At 43.2% G+C, this 20,709-nt stretch overlaps 1 protein-coding gene across 3 annotated transcripts in view; it reads left to right on the top strand.

Annotated features, from left to right (window-relative positions):
* The window catches only part of LOC142774965 (cell adhesion molecule Dscam1-like), a 492,538-nt gene that overhangs the window by 371,965 nt on the left and 99,864 nt on the right, over window positions 1-20,709 (top strand). For all 3 annotated transcript variants that reach the window (XR_012886599.1, XM_075876112.1, XM_075876103.1), the window contains exons 5-8: window positions 3,847-4,152; window positions 6,963-7,232; window positions 14,528-14,935; window positions 16,783-16,941. Coding sequence is in view for 2 of the 3 variants with exons in the window: in XM_075876112.1 (XP_075732227.1) it covers window positions 3,847-4,152; window positions 6,963-7,232; window positions 14,528-14,935; window positions 16,783-16,941 (1,143 nt within the window). In the remaining variant the exon portion in view is untranslated. The remainder of the gene's footprint in view (window positions 1-3,846; window positions 4,153-6,962; window positions 7,233-14,527; window positions 14,936-16,782; window positions 16,942-20,709) is intronic.

Here is a 20,709-nt window from a genome sequence, read left to right as displayed (position 1 = left end):
TTGATTACTTACGTTTATTGCTGTCTGCTTCGTTTTTTACGTTTGTCTCTCTGAATGTTACAAGTCGAGCTCAGTGGTTATACTGGAGCCTTATATGAGAGTCTCACTCGCTTAGCATGCACTAGGGGAAAAAATTTTCATCTATATTTTTACGTTTCTTACGAGATGTAGTAACACTGCATTGACTTTAGCTGGCAGCTAATGCTTATCTGCATGAATCATATTATCCTTCATATTATCCTTTATTGCGGAATGAATGTCATGGATGTGACTTCGCTATAACTAATACGTGACTTGAACAAGAAACATTTTCTTTTCCTTTTTATGCGTGCGTGCGCTAGGAGCTTCGCTCGGTCGCAATCATACCGTTGTCTCCTTGTTCGTTGAGTCTCGCTTGGCTACTGAGTAAGCACGATAGATGAACCCTTTATTCATGTGCAAGGACGTGAAGCCTTTTTTTCATAAGCAGTGTAACGGTGACAGTCTTTTGTTCTTTTACAGCGAAAGCTGCTATGAGATCGCAACCCGGTTTTCGTGCAGCACAGCAGTTATTCGTCGCCGCCACTGCTACCGCCGTCAGTGTCTGTAACCACTATCGCACGAAATAAAAAATATGGTAAATAAAAAAACACCACGCTCACAATAAAATTCAAACCCAGGTCCCCTGCGTGCCAGCCCAATATTCTACCACTGAGCGGCACGAGTGCTTGGAACTTATTTTCAAACTGGCCTTGGGCAGAGTTGACGTCGGGAAATTGAACATCAAAGAAACAACCAAGTGTCAGACATTTCGAACTGCGTCCAATTCTCCACTTCATTGGGGTCATTCTATGTCAAATGTCCAAGCCGTTTTGTGGCCACTTCAAATGTATTAAAAAAAGTTGGGTCGATTTACTGCATTGAAAACAGTGAATTGCTAGAATATTTCAGTGAGAAAAAATGTTAGGTCATGTGCGTGCCTTCTGAACATTCCAGAATGTTGTTTGGGTGCTGTTTGTGGCATAAATAATATTTTAAAAATACCACTTCTTCTTTCTACACTACATTTAGTCTACATGTGAAGTAAAAAAGTACTTGCGTAAGGTGTTTGAAGCTCAGTATTATTAGTGCAATTTTTCTACCACATACGCCTCCAAGAATTCAGCCAAAATGTAATGTGTTTGCATTTTTTTCTAATGCAATACTATCATTTGTATCATTACCTGAGCAATGAATACTTACTCCATGGAAGCTATATTTTGCGGGAAAAAACCTCTCAGGATGTTAAACTTTACAAAACAAAATCACTAATTTCACAAAATTGTCAATTTCGCCCATATTGCGACGCATTTCCACCATGTGTTAGCCTAATTACAAATCAGCTTTATACCTATATTGAAAGCAAATAAACAGTTGTTTTTATATGGGAAGTTTTATCATTACAGTCCTTATTCCAAGGAAGAAAATAATTTTTGAAGTTTCTTACTGACGGCTATCCTCACATTTGGTCATACGAGAACGTTCGCTTCGAAGTTCTCTATTGTTGTCGATGGGAAACTTCAAAAATTATTTTATTTCCTAAAACAAAAGATGTGTTAATAAATATTGCTATTTAAAAAACTCTGTTATTTGCACTCGATTTAAATACAAAAAGTGATTTGTAATTGAACCATCAAATGGTGCAAATTCCGTCTCTATATGGCCAAAAATGACAATTTTGTGAAATTTGTGATTTTTTTCTCGTAAAGTTAAACAACTTGAGAGGTCTGAAGGTATCTTCTCCGGAAAATATACTTTTCGGTAAATAAGTATTTATTGTTCAAATATTCATACAAAGTGTAGTATTGCATTAGAAAAAATGCAAACACTACACATTTTGACTAACTTCTTGAATGCCTATTTGGTATAAAACTGCACTAATATCACTGAGCTTTAAAAACAGCTTACACAAGTATTTTCACTTAACATGTAGACCAAATTTGGTGTAGAAAGGAGTGGTACATTTGAAAATAACATGTTTTTTTTTTTACAAACATCACCCAGACAACATTATGGGAAATTCCGGAGGCGTGCACATGAACGAAAACGTTTTTCTCGTTGAAATATTCGAACAATTCACTGTTCTCGAAGCAGTAAACCAGCACAATTTTTTTTCGAATACATTTGAGTAGGTCACCGAAATCGCTTGGAAGTTTGGCATGAAATCGCCCATTACAAAAGCTTGTTCTTGATCATTTATTAACTATGGCACATACCTACTTCGGGCATAATTCTTCAGGCATAATAGGTGTGTAGCGTATACCACGCTTCTCCGAAGAATGACGAAGGATAGCATAGTGAATGCCGGCCAACTACACGAAAGTTATTGTTCGTGTTCCGCAGAACCAAGATAAAGTTATTTTCCTTCCTTCCTTATATATGGCGTAGTGGGTACCCAGCAAGTGTTCTTGTAGCAGTTATCCAAAAAGTGTTTAGAAGTAGTTCCGAAAGTCCTCTCTTTCAGATTTCGCTGTGACTGTGCTGTGCCTTCCGTGCAAGTCTGGCGTTGTTGTGCTTTCACCCTCTACTAGATGTGAAACAGTATTAAAAAGCTATGCCTCGACATAACATTATGTTAATTTTTCTTTGTTATTTTTATAAGGATGAGTCAGACAAACAGAATACTAAAAAATAGTTAGTGGAAACCTAAAAGTGGGTAAATAAGGAGATGTTTGTTTGTATACAATATTTCTCAAATGTTCTTCAGATGCCACAAATAATATCTAAATTTATATGGCTTTCTTTTCTTCTTTTCTAAATTTCCTATTATTAGTAAATCTTTTGAAATTGCTATTCAGTAACATCGGGGGATACTTGTTTCAGTATACCGCCATTATGTGTGAAATTACATAATGAGAACTCTGATGAACATTTTCTGGAGTCTCTTTTGCAAAACTCACCTCCATCTGGGAGGCAAAAGTTATTTGAGTAAGTTTGAGTTATTTTGTGAAGAAAGTACGTGAAAAACGCCTGTACAAAATCACAGTCAGTGCAAGCGCTTTATTGCAGGGAAGTTCTGTGCTACATGCAATATAGTCATATTTACCTTTTAAGAACATTTTGGCAATAAGATTTTACGTTCCGCCACGTTCTGGTCCGAAGCTCCTGATGTAATCACTTGTTAAAATTTTATGCATATTTCTTGTCTTCATTCTGGAGGCTACTCACTGAACACGAACTTGTGACGCTCAAACACGTGGATCGCACGCATGATTGCCATAGTGCGAAGGGATCAAATAAGGACGTCCGAGTGACACCAATCGAATTAAGATAATGGAACAAGAGCCATGATGGCATGAGAACAGAGGTATAACATTGACGAAATGACTGCGACGACGTGATTTCGACAAAATAAATATTAGGAGTTGACAGGGGCCGCATGAATAGACGTACGGTGTTATGATGACAGAGTCGAAGAACGTTAAAAATACGTCATTTGAGTTGATAGTTTTGTTACTTCTACGTCTATTCTCTCTTCTTACTTCCCGAAAACATTTTCATGAATTTACTGCATGTCCTTGTTCAGTTTTGGAAACCTCGTTTAACCTTTCTTCATAACGCGAACGTTCAGAGCGAAAGCTTTGATTGCCTGTAAAGCGTGCTTTGCGGATGGTGTGAATGCAGAGGGGGAAGCAAGTTCTGTTGTGAAAACATTTTTAAGGCTTAAACATTCCCATATCGACCCAACAACAAAACTCTTCGTTTATCAGTATTTTCATTGATTGATTGATTGATTGATTGATTGATTGATTGATTGATTGATTGATTGATTGATTGATTGATTGATTGATTGATTGATTGATTGATTGTGCTTATTTTTTTCCGCAGACACGTCAAACTACCTCCCTCCTCGAATTCGTCGGCTGAAGCAGACAGTGAAATTATCGGCAGGCGATCCGCTTCGACTGGCGTGCGTGGCTCAAGGATATCCCACGCCCAGCTACCGCTGGTACCGCAAGAAGGAGTCGCTCACCATCCCGCTGGGCTCCAGCAGCGGAAGCGGTGGCCGGATACGCGTGTACCGGGGCTTCCTGCTCGTCCAGTCCACCATGCGCCAGGATGCCGGAACCTTCGTGTGTGTCGCCAACAACACGGCCGGAGAGGACCGCGCGCTCTTCGAAGTCATCGTCACCAGTGCGTATTACGGTCGGCAGTGGACTCGTAACCTATGACGACTGATTCAAGGCTTGTATTTATTAACGCGTATTCATTGTTGGGTATAATGCCCCTTTTTGATAAAAAATGTTGATGCTAAATGAGTCATTTCTTCCTACAATCAAGTTCAAGCAGAAGTTAAACTTAAATATACTCGTACATTACTTGAAAAGAATACTTTGTATGCTGAAAGGCCAGTCAGTTCTTTCTCATTGAGGACGTTGCTGATATGTTAATTCTATAGAAGCGTGTGTGTCGGGGTTTTTCTCTTATTTATTTTTTTAACTCTCCCTTCCTCTTTCAACCCCCTATTCCCCAACCCCAGTGTAGGGTAGAATACCAGATACTAGCATCTGGTTAACCTCCCTGCCTTCCTTTTTTCTCGTTTCTCTCTCTCTATAGAAGCGATGAAGCAATATAGTGCGCGTGACCCATCGCAACTAATTCATACATGTGAATACTCCCATTTTATGGTTATTCCTATCTTCTAGTGGTAACCTTGGAGATGAGTCATCTATCTTTTTATTACTCGACTTTCATTACTCGATGCTAGTTATCCATTAAAAATTATTCATTGCTAACGCTGAATAAAGTTTATTCAGTGTTTTGTTAACGGACGGAATAGTTTTCGTTTGCAAGTGGCTTTGCTCTTCTTAAACTAATTATTATCTAAAGTAGCACAATTTTTTCGTTTAAAATTCATAAATTACGAAACAGGTGGCGAACAATAGTAAATTCCAAGGCTCCCGAAACAGTCAGCAAAAGCATAGCAATACTTTCATAGCAAAACACAGTGACGGTAGACCAATGTATATGTCTTCAACAGAAGCGTGTACTGACATTGCAGCATCGACTACGTTTCTTCTAACAAAAGGAACAGTTGACGAGGTAAAGCGCATTGCAAAACGCGAAATCTGTCGATGAAAGGTAGCGAGAACGTGTCGCACGCATATGTAATACAAGATTGCAGAGGCGCTCAAAGCACGAATGGAAATCGGTTACCGTTGCACCTCAAGTTTTTATAAAAAGAAACAGGTAAAAAGACGCAGAAAAGTTCTTTAGAAACGCTTACAAATAACAACTCATCCGAGTGGCGCGTCATCGATGCACAAAAAGACTAATTCAGTTTTGTTTGTTCATGATCGTGCCATTGTTGTTTTTGTTTGTTTGTTTGTTTGTTTGTTTGTTTGTTTGTTTGTTTGTTTGTTTGTTTTTCTTGGGGGGGGGGGGGGTGACTATCACAGTCTACAGTGTATGTTGAGTTGAGCAATTCTGCATCACATGCTTCATCAGAAGTCCCATAACAGAAATACCATAATGCAACACCGGATAAGCGCACTCCGTGGTACCGCATAAAGAACGTGAAAAAGAACGTGAAAGGTTGTTTACTGTGCTAGTGCACACTACACGACTTTTCTTAGCACTTTCTCACGGTCACATGCGTTTACCGCACGCCACTTCTACAGGCTCCACCAAGTCGACTAAACTTTCACATTCTGAAATAAAAAATGTTTGAACCCAGGCCACATCCGCCGGTAGATATCGGGGAAACTTACTGCTGTGCTACTTAAGTTTTAATGCGCACTTTTCATACGTGAGTCACATTGACAATTTCGTCAATGAGGGATACAAAAAAACACGTAGGCCAATTTCGAAAAAAAAGGCAGTACCGGACAGACCTGAAACCCTGTATCGACCCACTTCCGATTACAGGGGTAGATTGTTCAAGATCATTGTGTTATTGCTTGATAAAATCCAGCTGACGACGCCCCACAGCAACGCAAAACTACATATAATACTTCAGTGCCTGCTCAGTAGAACTCAGTATATTGTGACCGAACACGTTGAGTCTGAATCACACTTGTCTACGGTGGTCAATGGGCCGCTTCAGCCGCCGTTTCTTTTTTCATTTTTTATGCAGTGTCCGACGCTATAGGGACACAAAACATATTCATATCGCATGCCAGATCATTGCGCTATCATTCAGTCATCAAAATAAGGTTGAATCTAACGCAGGCTAACGTCTGCGGACGGCGCTAACCTGCGGAGGGTAAATTACAAGATGTGTGAATATTTGTGTACGATGTCATCAATACCGTAAGCGTACGCTAGCGTAACTGCTTCTTAGAACACGGCACAAAAAATCTCCTACAACAGCTGAAGTAACGCGAACCAGCAAAACGCTACGCGTATCACGGAGGATTCTCGTTCGCGCAAATTCTGCTTGACATTTGGAACACGTGAGCCTCTCGTTTTGTTTGATTCTTTCGGGAAGAGAAATGTGAGCATTGCTCACTAATTCCTTCTGTTTCTCTTTCAAACTATTATTCACTCAACCCGAGTGAATGGCATCAAACCGGACGCTTGTCTTTTTGATTCGACTTTTCCTCCTAGGTTTCTCTCTTTGACTTTAAGCCGTCTTGATGATTACGGCGCTCGGATGCTACACCAAACGCATGGGTGTGATGCACGACATGCTAGAGGTATGTGTACTTGGATTTAGGTGCACGTTAAACATTGCCAAGTGGTCCAACTTCCCGAGCCATCCTCTACGGCTCCGAAATCAAAAAAAAGGCAAAGTAAAGACAGGAAAATTACAAAGGTTGTACCAGGTTTTCTACCTTAAGCAGGGTGGAGAGGGAGCAAAAGAATATATAAGGCGAGGAAGAGAGATTATTACTACTAATAATAACATTATTACCTCTTTGGCTATAAGAGATTCTCTTCTAGATGTGCTGAAATTTCATAATGCGACAAGTATTCATGTGTGTGCTCGATGTCCCACGCAGTGCCGCTGAAGGTGACCGTGAGTCCCAGCAGCGTTCTGACTCGCGAGGGCCGCACCGTGGTGTTCAACTGCTCGGTGCGCGGCTTTCCCGTGTCGGCGGTGACGTGGCTGCGCAACCAACAGCCCGTTATGCCCGGGGGCCGCGTACGAGTCCTAGACCAGACTGAGCTGCACGTGAGTGCCGTGCAGAGGTCGGACCGTGGCATGTACCAGTGCGTCGCCTACGGACACGAGAGCTCGGCCCAAGGAGCCGCACAGCTCGCGCTTGAAGGTTGGTGGCTACATTGGTGCATTGTAAACGCCTGCAACGGCTCTATTGTTCACGTATTTAAAAGTAATCTTGAAAATTTTTTTTCCAAATAACGTGCGACGTTGAGGCTGGAGGTGGTGGCGAGAAGTAGTGACATCGATCTAAGCCAAAGAACGCGTCACTCCAATTTGAATCACTAACAATATCTGGAACGTTATTTTGACAAGGATGCTGCCTCTCTCTCTCTCTCATAGTGTGTGTGTGTGTGTGTGTGTGTGTGTGTGTGTGTGTGTGTGTGTGTGTGTGTGTGTGTGTGTGTGTGTGTGTGTGTGTGTGTGTGTGTGTGTGTGTGCGTGCGTGCGTGCGTGCGTGCGTGCGTGCGTGTCCTTCTTGCTAATCTGTTCAATTGGCTAATGGTGGCACAACCACCAACCATCTATTCACCTGCTTTCGCTCAGTCGATCCACCCATTACTTTTGTCCAGAAACACAGCTTTATTTCTTTACAAATGGTAGGCTGCAGAAGCAGGCACACAGTGACTGCGTACTTATGTCTATGCATGTCGCTTTTTGTGCCGAAGAACGTCCATGCCGAGCCCTATTCATGAGCGCGGGAGCACAACCCCACGGCTTCTTTATTTCCTTTTCCCTCTTCACTTGGTGACGTAGATATAGATGTTCCGTACGAAAGAACTACGGCTGTGTGGGAATGGTCACTTCCTGTCCCTTTTGTACACAATTCGAGTGAACCTCGGAGCCTTTCTATCGGGAATAAACGTGTCAAGGAAAGCTTTCCACTTTAACTGCTTCCTTTTTTTGTTATTTTGCTGTATTTTTTATGCCGATTTGTATGAGGTTCCAACAAAGCCACTATTCGGTCCGAACACTGCCATTTTTTCGCTCATCCTAATTGTCCGTATTGAATGTACGCCGAAATCGATTGCACCTGTAGGAAGCGTGTTTCACTTCCTAGGCCCTCACTTGCGTTACGATGAACGACACGTGGTCCTCGCTCTCTTATTTGTTATATTTGGACGTTTTATCTAGTAATCATACTCCATCATTTACCAAAGTGTTTACCTTGTTTCCACACCTTCGCATGTTCGTGACTGGATTCGTTCAACTCCTTTCGTGAATACGAGAGTATCACAGACTGAATATTTTATAAAGTCACACTCATACAATGAAAACATACTCTGTAAGTGTACGTTGTTTTGTAGACCGAGAAAGGAATCACTAATTAACTGTACACACCCACCAAGTGATCATGCACCACGCGAAAAAATACATTCGCTTCCTACTCTAAACACGATGCACCACACTGCTTTCAGGAAAGACTGCTGCTTTCTCGAGCAGCATTACTGGCGTACATCCCCTTCAAGGGTCCGTATATTACACGCCTAAACCTGAGCACCATGGCTGCATCCGCAGAGCGATGTCATCACGGCAGGTATTCAGTGGTACTGCGACAGCAAGGCTGCGTTTCAATTCTTAGACAGCACGTAAATAGTCTATGTAGACTGCTTAGAAGACAGCACCGAGCCCATGCTGTCTGAAAATTGGAACACGTCTGGACGGCTTTCACGCGACGAGGTGCCATCTCGCGTCGAGAAGAAAAAGCCAAAATAAACGTAACAGTTGTGTTTTGTGCCTTATTTCGTATTAAAGTCTAAAATTTTAAACGTTACTCACATTGAGCGTTTGGAGAAGCGTCCGCTTGTATGCAGACGACTATTCCGGTGAGATCCGATTTATCTGAGTGAATCGCTGAGCCGCCATCTTGTTTAGACAGCAAAGTAGCCTGCATCGTATTTGTCTACGATGCGGTCTTCTCGGAGCTGTATATTTTCCCGGCTACGTGAGAATCGGAATGAGACTTAGGATGGCCACCGTCCATTTAGCTCTCTATTTAGCCATCTATGGTGAGTATTGGAACACATCCTAAAAGTTGTTGAATGGCGGCGTTCTTGAAGCAGCAGTCACACGCAGGGGGCGGGGGGAGCCTCAAAGCAATGCTTTCAGCATCAAGCAAGTAAACGAGGCAAGCATAACGGAAGAGCTGGGTTGAATATCGAGCGCGGCCGAACGTGTTGGAGCATGCGCAGTGTAGGGCACCCGCGTCCGCTCCAAGTAGCTTTTGTACTTATTCGAGGCACCAGCTATGCAGGTCGGTACGCGTTTAATCACGCCACTGTATTCACCTTCGTGGTAGCGCGTGCAAGAACACCAGCAAAGCCTTGCGTATCAACGTTCGTCCTTCAACAATTTATCGTAGAGTTGTTATATACATTCTGCCGCAATTCGTCTCCTTACTTCATCATTTTCTTTAGGGTGTTTTCATTAGCGTGTATCTTTTTTTTTTATTTGGGGCGCGTTATGTGTACCATGCTTTCTTTTTCTCGCACGGCGCTAACGTGGCATCGCGTAGTTGCGTACTGGTCCCTATATTCCCAAATCCACTTTAAAAGAGCCGTCATTTGCATTGTTGTCAAGACGATGGAGGAGCGTCGCGAAGTATATCACCGGCGCATCTTCTTCATTTTTTTTTTGCTAAGCATTCTCTTTAGACGTAAACAACTGAGATCAGTAAGAAAAGATGAAACAAGATCAACAAACGCAAAATCGCGAATAGCAGGCTTAGGCCTCCGAAAACGCTTCGAGCCTGCGTCAGAAATGAAGTCGCGTAAAAGTAAAACATGTATAAGTACTCCTTGCGGAAAACTAGAAAATCAATAGAAGAAAATGCGCTGTTGATAGCAAGAACTTCCATTTTTATACCAACTTTCTTCGACAGGTTGCTCATCGCGGCACTAACTCCTCGCGAGCTCACGTCGAAGTAAATGGGAGTCAAAAAAGATTACAAGAACGGGAATTCTTCCCGTTAAAATAAACTGTCTTCCGGGGCTAAGTCTATCATTTCTTACTTTTCCTCTGTGCTAAGGCTGCTCCACGCGCTGCGTCCTGATCAATGTTTTCCCGGGGAAAGGAAAAGAATGTGTGACGGTGGCAAGCAAGGAAGTGAGGGAAGAAGTGTCTTTGTGTTCCCCTTTAGGGAAATGCCTGTAGGCGTCGCTTTATATCGCTCCCCAATTCGCTCCCGCGAGCTGCCTAGCCTGCCTTGCTACACACGACAGCTCACGTCGCGTCTGATGACGGTGCGCGTTTTCTCGTTCTTTATTCTTATACATTTTTTATTTTATTCTGATGCAGATGAATATGGTAAAACTGCCTGTTGCTTATACTTTCTGTCGTCTCTAGTTTGGAAACGTTATGAAGCATTTTAAACAAGAGACGTCGACATCACTAGATGGGAAGACGGAGAGGAGGGGGTTACTTATCACATTGAAAAGAATCGGTTGTGGCATCCGAAAAAACAATGATTATAAAAATAAACTAACTGATCGATTCCATTTCTGTATGGCTTTCTTGCTGTGCTATTTTTTCTTAATCCAGGGAGTAGAAGTAGCATAAATTTCGTTTGATTCCGGCGAAAAAGGGTTTATATTTAGCTTTTCTAACGCTGAAAACACTTGAGACGACGTTGTAGGCCATGCGCCGATTGTATGAGATCTTAATGATGGGTGCTTGTCCGAACGCCTCAATAATTTCAGATTGAGTGCAAGCGTATATGAGCTCAAGATAGTTGGGAAAAGCAAAACTTTGTATGCGGGACTCTGCCATGTGCATTAATCAGTCTCCATGTGTGGCCGTAGGAAAGATCTTGGAAGCATGGTCTCAGAGAACATCAGCGCAGCGAGACACACGAGTGCTCCTGCATTGTTTGACGACATTACTGAGCACCACCTGTGAAACCAACACACAATGTATGTGGTGTGCAATGTGTGTATCTTTCCTTCTCTTTTACTCCCCTCTCCCCACGAGTAGAGTAGCAAACTGGACGTGGTCTAATTATTCTCGCAACTTTTCCTATATTTCTTTTAAAGACGATAGTCATTCTTGGGATACTTCGACGCCAAAATTTTGGTGTATCTGCCTGTGTGTGTGTCTTTTCTGCTTTTTTGTCTGTTTCACGATTCAGGAGAATGGCGAAAGTTTGAGCCTTTCTTAAGTGACCAGCCATTTTTATCTGGTTTGTGCGTTCATACGTGCCGACATGGTCAATCGAAAAATAAATATTACGTATATTTTGGCGCAACATCAGTAGGTGATCATCAGGTAGCGTGTTACTTTATTTCTGAAATACATAAGTAATTATGAATGCCGTAGAGCTTACTGCGTGGTGCTGGCAACGTGACACTATGACCGAAAAAACGGGTGTTTCCTACGCTTCACTAAAACTACATGGTGCTGCCACCTACCAGTGAATTTGCGTTCTAGAAAAACTTTGCTTCTTCAAATTACTGTTGGACTGCGACCATATTCCACGCAGCACCTACTCGCCAATTTTCTCGCGCAGAACGTCAAATAAGCGTTTTATTCTCTCTCTCTCCAAACAGCAGACTATCGTATTTCAACGGCCTTTGGCAGAGAAGCACGTAGATACGCTGGCGAATTCTCTCTCGCTCCCTCTTATATGCAGCGAGGTCCGTTGAGTTTCAGACAACAAAAATTTAGAAAACAAATGTGCCAGTGTTGTACAGCACATCTCATGAGGTGAAGTTATGAAGCGTGGAAACTTGGGCAACTTGGTAGGACATAACTGAATGTAGGCAACCTAGAAGTAGTTACTTCGTAACTACGGAAGCGAAAAAAAAACAAGGACAGAAAAGAGCGCTGACTTTCAACAAATATTTAATATTGGAGTGGTGTGCATATATAGGTGAAAAAAAGGAGAAAATTGGGCATGCGTAGAAGGGTCCAGGATCGCAGTTGTTGTTCCTGCACCCTTCTACGCATGCCCAATTTTCTCCTTTTTTTTCGCCTATGTATGTACACCACTCCGATATTAAATATTTGTTGAAAGCCGGTGCTCTTTTCTGTCCTTGTTTTTTTTTTTTCGCTTCCGTAGTTACGACGTAACTACTTCTAGGTTGTGCTGTTCCTACATTCAGTCATGGGGTGAAAATTACGTCCCAGATTACCATGGTGTAAAGAAACGTTGCTGTGAACGGCTTTCTACAGCTTTTATCGCAGCATCCCTGTAATTAGTGTGAACTCACGCTTGCAAACGTATACGAAAGACGCGTATTCTGAAAAAAAAAACATTACACCGTCTCCCGTCAAAGGGAACCATGTGTGGATGCCAAACAGTGGCGAATAGGTTCGCTTGAGCGGGAGACAGGGTACTTTATTGGGAGCTCGTGCTGGTGCTAGCTCTGACACTGGCCGTGACATTGACGCTGGCTCTCATCGCGACGTCGCAGGAGAGAATGAGGCACGCGCTCCGTCATTTTATACCGTGGTACTACCATGGCGCCCCCAGCGGAATACGCAGCTGTCGCACCACCAATCGTGCACGCCGCTTTATAGAGTAGAGAGAGTGAGAGAAAGCAGGAAGTGGGAAAGAAGGGAAGTTAACCAGATGAGGTTCTGCTTTGCCGCTCTGCACTAGGCATAAGGGAAGGAGAGCGTAGGAAAAGAAAGAGGAGAACGGGACGCGCATGCGTACTAGGGGGTGGATGCCACGGGAAGGATCGAGAGAGGGACGGACACAGCCCCCGTCATAAGCCGCTTCGTATCTACTAATATTCAGTTGGTAGTGGAGGATTCTTTGTATTAGCTTCCTTTCACGTATGTTTATAAGTTTGAACGTGCACACCTTTCCACTCTTCGATTTATTCAGTAGGAACCAACTTGCCCAGCAGCAAGCTCTGAAGCGATGCTACTGTTAGTTAATGGGGCTAAAGAAAATCACTCCGGTGGGTAGCGATATGCCAAATAGAACAAATCCTTGGTGAACCCGAAATGAGATATTTTCGCTTGCCTGTGAAACTGGCAATTTAGTTGTATACACTTGCCCATTATGCTCTTACCAGTATACGTTTGACTATAGCGTTTTGATTAGAAAAGAGCCTATTTTAACGTTTATACGTCAACTTGAGGTGCTTATATAATGACCTCTAAAGTTTGAAGAACGTTCGCATTATCCTAAAACAGTTGAAACGTTAAGCATAAAGTAAAACTCTTGCGTATGTTATGCAGGAAAATAAAGAAACTGAACAATAAACTGGCCACTATTTCTCTATCTCTGAAGACACGGTATGGCATACAATCAAATGGGGGGCGAAAGCGTACTTTGGCGGAATACACTACTATTTCGTTTGGAAGCAAGCACCTTAAGAATAACTTTCCTAAGATATCATCAGATTGATCTCGCTGTATTGATCATTTTATCTTCAGTGTAGTTAACAATATATTTATGTTATTTTTACCTCCTTGGGGCATGGAGAACAAGAGTGATGTTAGTGTAGATCTCAAGGCACGCGTATACAACTGGGCAAACTTCTGCCGCATTAACAGCTTGCTAGTTGTATAATTTTATCTAACCTTTCCTGCTTTCACCTTAGTGCTATTTCTACAGCAACAAGCTAAAGTCTACATATCAGTACACTATTCTTACTTCTTATCACCTCAAGCAACGATCGTTATTTAAGAACCAAATTACGCTTCTCAGCTTCTTTTTTTTTTCCAGCGTTCTGAGTTGGGGTAGAAACATAGCTACAAGGTCCAATCGTTCGCTGCTCGTTCGTATCTAGCCAATTTGTTCTTCGCAAAGCAGCACAAAAGATAAAAAAAAACAGGTAGCAAAAAGTTAGTCCCGTTTCAGGCGTGAAAAATAGGCGCTTCATCAATTACTTGTTCAGTAGGAGTCTGATCTTGCAAAGGGCAGCTAAGGAAACGCTAGTAGACGTGCTCAACAGAAGCAGTCCGACAGAAATACATAGATAAATGGCGAAAGTACTAGTTTCCCGAGTCGCTATGGCAAAGAACGTTCCAGTTTTCACATCGTTCACGTGGCGCAATTGCCGCTAGAGAAACCGTGGCGCCGAGATAACGCTAGCACTAACAAGGAGCAACACGACGAATTCATTGCCGGAAAAACAAAAAAACGCCCTGCTCCTGCAACCAGCTTTCTTCAGCCCTCCGTCTTAGCAGTAAGGCGAGGCTTTCTCTACTATTCCTACTCCAGCTATGCCCAGCTGTATCGCTGCAATGCAAGGCAGACACAGATAGAAGTGCCGGATACGTTACTCTTCCTTCACTCTTATCTGTTTGTATGCAGTACGTGTTCCTCCTTACTCGTGTGTGGCGTCCCTGTGCCGGCGCGTTCTAGCGTCTTGCTGCTCTCTGAATAAGTCCCGAAGGCACGGTTTTCTCATTTCCGACGTCGACCGGCTCCTCTTCCGGTCGGTGCAGAGAACCCACCCGACTTCCTGGAGGCCTTCCAGGACCAGCTGCTCAAGCCCGGCCTGGCCGTGTCGCTGAAGTGCTCCGTGACGGGCAATCCGCTGCCGCAGATCTCGTGGTTCCGCTATGGCCGCCTGCTGGCCGACCGGGCAGGCCTACGCATCGGCGACTTCGTGGATGCCTCCGGCGTGGTCACCAGCTTTGTCAACGTGTCGGCCGTGGCCACAGAGCACGGTGGGGTGTACACGTGCCGCGCCGAGAACGAGCTCGCCTCAGCCGAGCACACGGCGCGCCTGTCCGTGTACGGGCCGCCGTTCGTGCACCGCATGGACAACGCAACGCACGTCAGCGGTGCCGACGTGCGCGTGCAGTGTGCTTCTTCCGGATACCCCATATCGCAGGTCGTCTGGAAGAAAGGTGCGCGATTGAGTGCACTCCAGGGTCCAGAGGTGGCGCGGTACAATTTTGGAGACATGGGGGTTCGATGCTAACATTTCTTAGTACAGAGTAGTGACAGCGCCCAGTGTGTGACCCGCTATCAGGCAACAACCCACAATATGGCAGATCCGCTCATTGACCAATACAGAAACAGAGTGGACAATGGCGTGTACGATGGAACGCTGGCATCGAGGTGCCCTATACTGGGTCTTCAAGGAGATACTATTTTTATGTGTTGGGCGTAGGTCCGGTTAACAACCGCGGCTATGTTGAAAATCTACACTGTGTTTTTGAAGGTGATGTCGCTGACCGGTAACTAAGTTAACTGTCGGTAATCAGCGTTAATACTGTTGGTTGCCACGGCGGCAACCGGAAGTAAAGAAGTGACGCAATCATAAGCTTCCCTAGAGTGCATTGTTGCTAGAGGTGTTTACAAAACAGTTTTGTGCCCTGGACCACATAGCAAGCTCAGCTACAGCTGTAAATTTTCGTTGTGATAATTGTCGTCGGTAAATACGAGCATTTGCCAGTTTGTAAAGCGAACTATCATTGAGACAACAAATACGTGAAACACGTGAGAGCCATGCAGAAGGATCGCAGTCCTTTCGAAGGCAGGCGCCTACGTTGTTTTGCTTGTTGGTAAACGCACATTACCAACATTTTTTATTTTTGTTTAACTGACCTGCCAAACAATGGACCTTTAGCATTTCGAGAACCTTTGTGTGGCACTTTTTGTTACCTTTCGTATTCGTGGAGGTTTCTAGCGACAGACATTTGTGCAGTGAGGCAAATAATGTGGCGTATGTACGATCTATTACTATGAAACGCCACGCGAAGCGGCAATTGCGAGATTCCTCACAGCATAGATTACCTGCGCTATTGATTTTGCTAGAGGCATTCATTTCCAGTTGCTGGGCACACACGCCTAGCAACCTGCGCTTCTGCGGAAACCACGTCAATATTAATTACCAGACTAGCCCGTTATGCTGCAATAGACGTGACCTCGACCTTGTGCAAAGGAATCCATGAGGTAGACGAGAGTGTATTATGCATAAATCCGCACTTTATGCGGTGCACCTTGGCCCTAATCGAGGCCCAGCCGGCCGTTGCAACGTAGTACTGCAGTTACCACGAGTCCGGAAATTATCATTTCGGCCTTAATGTATTGAACATATCAACAGCCCAAACTGTTTATAAAAAAAAGAATTTTCACTGACTGGCCGCTGAGTGACACGTTTCACAGAAAATCGAATATTATATTCATACGCAAGATCTGAAAAAAAAAACTACATCATTCTTTTTCAAACTAAGGATTAGTATTGAATTGACCCGCGCCTGACCGCAGGGCTCCTAAGAGGCACTCTTTTGTGCAATCAAACCAGCCTAAAGAATACCTAAATTTGGTTTCAGCGCAAAATGGCTCAGATTGGCTTTGTAGGATGTTGCCTGTGAATATTTCTATTCGTTCGAATTTTAAATTTCACAAGCAATAGCTTCAGGACTGGCGTGATTCTGTGGGAAAACTTTACAAAATAGTAATATTAAAAATGCCGGTTTTGTAATGTTTTAAGTTGCAATCAGTAAGTAATATAAAGTGCAACTCTGCAATGGTTTTGATAAATTTTACAAATACAGGTAATAAAACTTGGGAAGAGTAAAATAGAAAACCAAGTGTGCCTTCCGTAGGTGTAGCAAATCGTGCCAACTTGTCGGTGAGCAAAAATCTTCTTATATAGCTGACATATTGTTCTGTTTTTGTACTGAAAACATATGAACTACTCGCATTGTGTATTCTTTCTTATAATATATCGTCTTCAATTTTTCAGATAATGAGAAGCTGCGGCCTTCATCCAGAATCCTGGCCAGTGATAACGGGACTTTGCACATCGTTCACGTGACCCAAAGTGACCAAGGCTGGTACGAGTGTGCGGTCAGCAACCGCCGAGGCAATACAGCCATCGGTTCCATGTACCTCAGGGTCATCGGTAAGTCACTCGTGACCGACACGATAGTCTTTTTTTCTCATTATTTCTGGACATGCAAGCATAGGACCTTAAGGGAAATTTGAGACTCACTAGACCAACATCTCCAGCACTTCATTAAAATATTTCTCTCTCTTTCAAGAATGTCCTTCGTGAGTAACAAATTAGCCAAATAAGCAGCATGTACAACAGGTCTCTAGTTTACTGGTGCTTGGTAACAAGCATTCCACTCATTTCTCTCCACTGAGTTTAGTGCGGGCTTGTCTACTTGCATCTCTCTGTTTGAGCATCTAAGCAGGACATATCACTGCAATTCGTTTGGAGCCTTAGCGGTGCATGATCGTAACCTCCAATATCTCAAATTTCAAACAACACGAGCTAAACGTCTCGACATCATTGATGAAAGCTTAATGAAGGCTTGGTGATTAAGGAGACAGATTACACGAATGACAGATTACAGAGAACATGGCACACAGTGTTAATAGAGAACGAGCGTATACTTGCACTGTGTCCTGTGTTCTTGGTAATCTGTCCTTCGTAACGTCTAAGCGCATCGCCAACCTAACATGAAACAAGTTATAGTGAACTAATTAGCCCCTTTCGTTGCATTACTCGTCAAAGACACTTTCTCGCTAAGCATTAAATGAAACCCTGAACCCTGACACTCATAGCCTTCATGATTATTCGGCGTGCGCGCGTACCACTCGACGTCGAGGGTAATGAAACCTGTACGCGCGTATCTATCAAGACTGCTGGAGATGCCCAGTTAGCACGGCTGCAAAGTGGAGGTGCCTGAGCACTCCACTCCCCTCGGCGCTCTTATTATCGCAATTCCGCTTGTCGAAAGCTGGCGTAACTATTCCAGTAAAAGTGAGTCATACTAACACGTGCATTCTATTGCCATCAAGGAAACGCTTCGCATAGACTCTCTCACGATTTAATAAATTTTGGTGCGCCTAAATGAGTGTGGGAATACCGTGCGTGCCGTCAAGACTGTGTGAACGAAAATTCTAGCTTCCGTATAGCCCCGTCAGTGACGAATTGAGATGAAGTGCCAACAACGCGTTAAATTCTCGTCTCATAATTCTCAGGCACTCAGCATCACATTCCGAAAAATAAAATGAAGTTTGAAGGTTGTAGTGAGGGGTGTGTGGTTTGGTTAGTTTTCAAGAGTTGTAGCTTTAGGAGTGTGATTAGGTTAGGTTAGGTTAGGTTAGGTTATATTAGGTTGAGTTGGGTTGCGTTAAATGTGCTATTTTGTGTGAGTTTCACTATTTGGAGTTAATTAGTGTGCAACTAAATATCTTACTACTATGCCACCAGTAAGGTTCAGTAATTGCATGAAAGGAATAAACTATTTGACCCGAAATGCATGCGGAGTTTTTTTTTGTTGTTGTTGTCTTTATTGCGAGCGCAGAAAAAAATACTTTTCACGTGCGTCCTGGAACGCGGCACGTCAAACGGTCGTGAAACATCGTAGTGTCTTTCGAAAAGTCATTATCTACAGCAATATGCAGCAAAGTTAAAATAATGATTAATATTTGTCTACTCAACAAACCTGCAGAAATCTGCACACCAAGTTTCAGGCCAGTTGAGCAAACACACAGCGTGTGACGCACCTTAGAAATTCGCGTACACAATTGTGAACGCCATGACTGAAGGTGCTGCGGAAGCAGAAAGCACTAACACAGGATGTAATAAAAGTGTAATTGAATAACACAAGATGTAAAGCAATTCGAGATGAGAAAGGCACTAGTAGAGAGGTAAGAGTTTTAGGGATACACAAAAGTTGCGTAAGTTGAAACGAAGTATCACATCGATGTATTACAATGAACTAAAAGAGGGCAGAGACTCTCTATTATATGTTGATTGATTAGTATAGAAAGGTGAAGAAGAGTTACCTGCATGAAGTACCTTACCCTCAGTGCTGTATTTAATGACACTGTTGCGCTGTTCTGTTACATCCTGCACACGTTTCATTAGCATTCTGTGACGCACTTTGTGCGTAATTTTCTCAAATACACTTTCCTTTTCAACAAAGCACTAGCGAAATGACGCGTAGCGTGCAGCTTTCTGCGACTGCATTTCACTATCTCTTTCCATGCAACCGCAACGATGGCCGTATAAATTTCCATCACGACTGCTTTCCTCTTCAGAGCGATTTGTTTCATCTGTCTTTTGCTTATTATTCCCACGCGGTTCCCCCTTTCAAGCCTGGCTTACTCTTGGGGCCATCTCCTTTTTTTTCCTCGCTCGGCATATTGCCTATTATATTTACTTATCATGCAGGATTACCTTAATGGTAGTTCCCACTCCTGCATAGCGAGGCGGCAATCGAAGTGGTATGTCGGATTCCCGTAAAACGTTAAGGAAATCGATCACATAAATTTCTCGTGGTTCTGAAAGTACCACAATTACAGGCGTTACTGGTCCGGGTTTATCTGCAATAACCGTCATCGTGCGTATTTGCGGAACGAATTCTGCCCTGGCCAAAATGGACGGCACTCAACATATGTCGCGACTATTGTATATTACTTTTCATTATATACTTTTTTGATGACACGGCAGACAATAAAATATTTTTGAGGCAAGTAGCAAGCCTGGGATGAGAGTCGTAAGGAGCGAATCTGGAATTGTATTCGTTAGAGAATATAAACTGGAGAAGAAGGCAAGATATTGACCAAAAAGAAAAAAAGAGACAGGAACTTGACATGAAAACAAGACGAAAACAACCTCATTTCTTTTTTTAGACTGCTTTCACAATCGTCATTATGAGCTAATTTTATTTTCATCTCACATTATTTTAAACAGTTATAAACGATGCTTTCTCAATGCGCACAAAGAGGCTAAAGGAAGACTGACTGTCTCCTGAAGGGAAGTTATTGAAAAAACTTATAAATCAAATTACTTTCTATGCACTACACATTGATACATACAGTGCAGCTTATGTCGTGTTGATTTTGCGTTACAGGCTTTGTATCAAGCGCAATTGCCAAGCGTTCCACAATAATCTTACCCTCTGGGGAGCTTGCCCATCTGTCTGGGCAACTACCAATCTACGTACTATTCAAAGAGATACAAATTACCGGGAAAGTCTGCCTCTATAGTAAATAGCGCTTCATAGACTTCAGGGGTATTATCTGTAATCTTTCTTGTTTTATTAACCATAACATTAACACCTCAAATACTCAAATACTTTCGTCCACGTAAAGCCATAACCTGAAAGTGACGAGGAGTTCCTTCCGATATTCGTAATAGCTTTATTTCTAGGACTTGCACGCACTATCCATTAGCCTCCACACGTCTTGCGCACCGTACAAATAGCCCGACATTGGTCGCATCAATGCAACGCTCAGCCGTCGACATTATTGACTTACTTTCGCTTAATCAAGTTCCATCGCTACAGTTCACGCGTATCTGTATTTCGATTTCCCTAACGTTTTCACTGCACGCAACGCTTGTACGCAGTGCGAATAGACTGAGATATTTCCTTTCGTTGATGTCTACCACAGAGCTCAACAAAAGGAGCTGTGAGGCGAGGCCCGCGTGTGTACATACATCGAAGAGTGACGCGCTGAAAGGTTCGGGCCACGGCCAATCGGTGTCCTTCATTCGCTACAGCGCGAGAAAAGACGAGAACCGCGGAAAGCATCGTCGACACGTATACAGAGGCGCAAAAGAGCTCGACGAAAAACCGACCAGCAGCCCAAGCGCTGCCGCTTCGCTGATCACAGAGCGTCATGCCACGAGGTTGTGGTTGGCGCCACCAGA

Source organism: Rhipicephalus microplus, chromosome 2 (assembly GCF_043290135.1).
Source record: "Rhipicephalus microplus isolate Deutch F79 chromosome 2, USDA_Rmic, whole genome shotgun sequence".
NCBI lineage: Eukaryota > Metazoa > Arthropoda > Arachnida > Ixodida > Ixodidae > Rhipicephalus > Rhipicephalus microplus.
The sequence above is the reverse complement of the archived record's forward strand: the minus strand, read 5'-3'. Positions and strand labels throughout refer to the sequence as shown.